The sequence below is a fragment of the Odontomachus brunneus genome, unplaced genomic scaffold, assembly GCF_010583005.1.
Source record: "Odontomachus brunneus isolate Ranch 3 - 2012 unplaced genomic scaffold, Obru_v1 Obru_scaffold_267, whole genome shotgun sequence".
In the NCBI taxonomy this organism is placed as follows: Eukaryota; Metazoa; Arthropoda; class Insecta; order Hymenoptera; family Formicidae; genus Odontomachus; species Odontomachus brunneus.
The window spans coordinates 224,863-226,907 of NW_022639717.1; the positions used below are offsets into that span (position 1 = coordinate 224,863).

Here is a 2,045-nt window from a genome sequence, read left to right on the forward strand (position 1 = left end):
ATTTACGAAATTTAGAAGAAAATGGAATAGTTATTTCTGTTGCAAATGAGCCAATTCATTTTTTTGGTACTGTAGTAGCTATGTTAGGCGACAATTTAGGAAGTCATCAAATAGGTGGTTTTACACAAAATTTTCATTCCTCAGAATATTTTTGTCGATTTTGTGATATAACTAGAAATCAATTACAATTAACATGTGTATGTAAAAATGTTAATAGAAATCCAGAAAATTATAATTTATGTGTAAAACAAGCGGAAGAAACTATGAACATGATAAAAGGCATAAAGCAAGATTCACCTTTGAATAAACTCAATTATTTTCATGTATGCAATCCAGGGTTACCACCCTGTATAGCTCATGATCTTTTAGAAGGTATCATTCCTTATGATCTTATATATTGTATTAAATATTTTGTTAAAGAAGGATGGTTTAGTTATGGGTTCTTAAATTCTCGATTGCAAAAAATTAAATTTATAAATGAAAATAAATTCAACAATATTCCATTAATAAAACATTCGTGTAAAATTGCAGGTACTGCAAGTGATATAAAAAAATTATTATTGATACTTCCTTTAGCTGTCTTTGATTCAATTAAAAATATTGAAAATGATGTTTGGTTATTAATACTGCGTATTAGAGAAATTTGTTCTTTGATTTTTGCTTGTACATTATCCTTTGGTCAAGTTGCACTATTGCAAGAAAAAATCAATGAATATTTATTGCTAAGATTAAAATGTTTTCCAAACATAAAATTAAGACCAAAGCATCATTATATTTCTCACTATCCTTCTTTAATTATATCTTTTGGTCCGCTTAAACATTTGTGGACTTTACGATTTGAAAGCAAACACAGATATTTCAAAAATATTATAAAGCATTCGCAAAATTATAAGAATGTAACAAAATTGTTATCATACAAACATCAATTGTTACAAAGTCAACTTCCAGAAAATACGTACTCTTCTTCGGTAATAGCAGATAATGCCGAAGAATATATTCCGGAAAATTTTAGTAACAATATTTCCTCCGTTATAGTGGATTACTTTCATGATAAAAGGAATGAAAATTTTAAGTATATAGCTTCAAAAATTACTTTCAAAGGCATTACATATCAAACAAATACGTGTATTTGTGTAGGAAAGGATTGTTATGATCACTTTATCATATGCAAAATCAAATATTGTTTAATAAATAATTCTTACACAAATGTATATTTTGTGGGTACCACAATAAAAGTAGTATATAATTCTGATTTTGGAATATATGAACAGTTCGAAGTTAAAAATGAAGAACATAGAATCGATAAAATCTCTTTATTTCCATATTGTGCTTTATTAGCACCACATCCTATTCTTGAAACTTCTATAAATTCCATTGCCGTTTATATCTTCAAATATGCGCCTCTTGATCTTTGATATTATGTAAGTATATATAACATTTATCGTTTAGTATTATTTTTAATATTATGTGTAATATATATTTTTTATATATAATATATTAAATAATATGTAAATAAAATATACAATATAAATAATAAACATAAATAATATAAATAATACAAAAATTTGAATAATAAATCATATAACATAAAAAACATAAAAAATATGAAATATATAATACTTACAAAATATATAAAGAATATATAAAAAAAATTAAAATTTTATACATAATAAAAAGATATATGCATATATGTTTTGTGTTTTAGATGTCTTACTTGTTCAAAGTTTGGTTAGCCAATAGAAAACAAAAAGTCTCATTAATTATTAATGAATCTGATAACATGTTATCTGAACTAATTACGAAAAGTAGCAGCAAGCTTGGGATTAATGGTTTTACTCTTGTTATGGAAAAGGACGGTACAAATGTGGATGATAATGATGTTTTGAAATTTTGCTCTGGCGAAACTTTTATATTACTCCAAGCGGAAGAGGTGTGGTCGCCTCAAACAGAATTACACAGTATGGAATCTTGCAATACCTTAAGTTCCACAGATTCCATGGCTTCTACTTTTTCATCCTCATCAAGTACACGACATGCTTTATCAC

The 2,045-nt window shown here is 26.0% G+C and overlaps 1 protein-coding gene across 1 annotated transcript in view; it reads left to right on the forward strand.

The window, feature by feature from the left end:
• The window catches only part of LOC116853015, a 2,355-nt gene extending 439 nt beyond the window's left edge, over positions 1-1,916 (forward strand). The window contains exons 2-3 of the mRNA XM_032833870.1: positions 1-1,421; positions 1,706-1,916. The exon at positions 1-1,421 is cut by the window's left edge and continues 1 nt beyond it. Of these exons, the coding sequence (XP_032689761.1) occupies positions 1-1,415 (1,415 nt within the window). The 3' untranslated portion in view covers positions 1,416-1,421; positions 1,706-1,916. The remainder of the gene's footprint in view (positions 1,422-1,705) is intronic.
• The last annotated feature ends 129 nt before the right edge of the window (positions 1,917-2,045 follow it).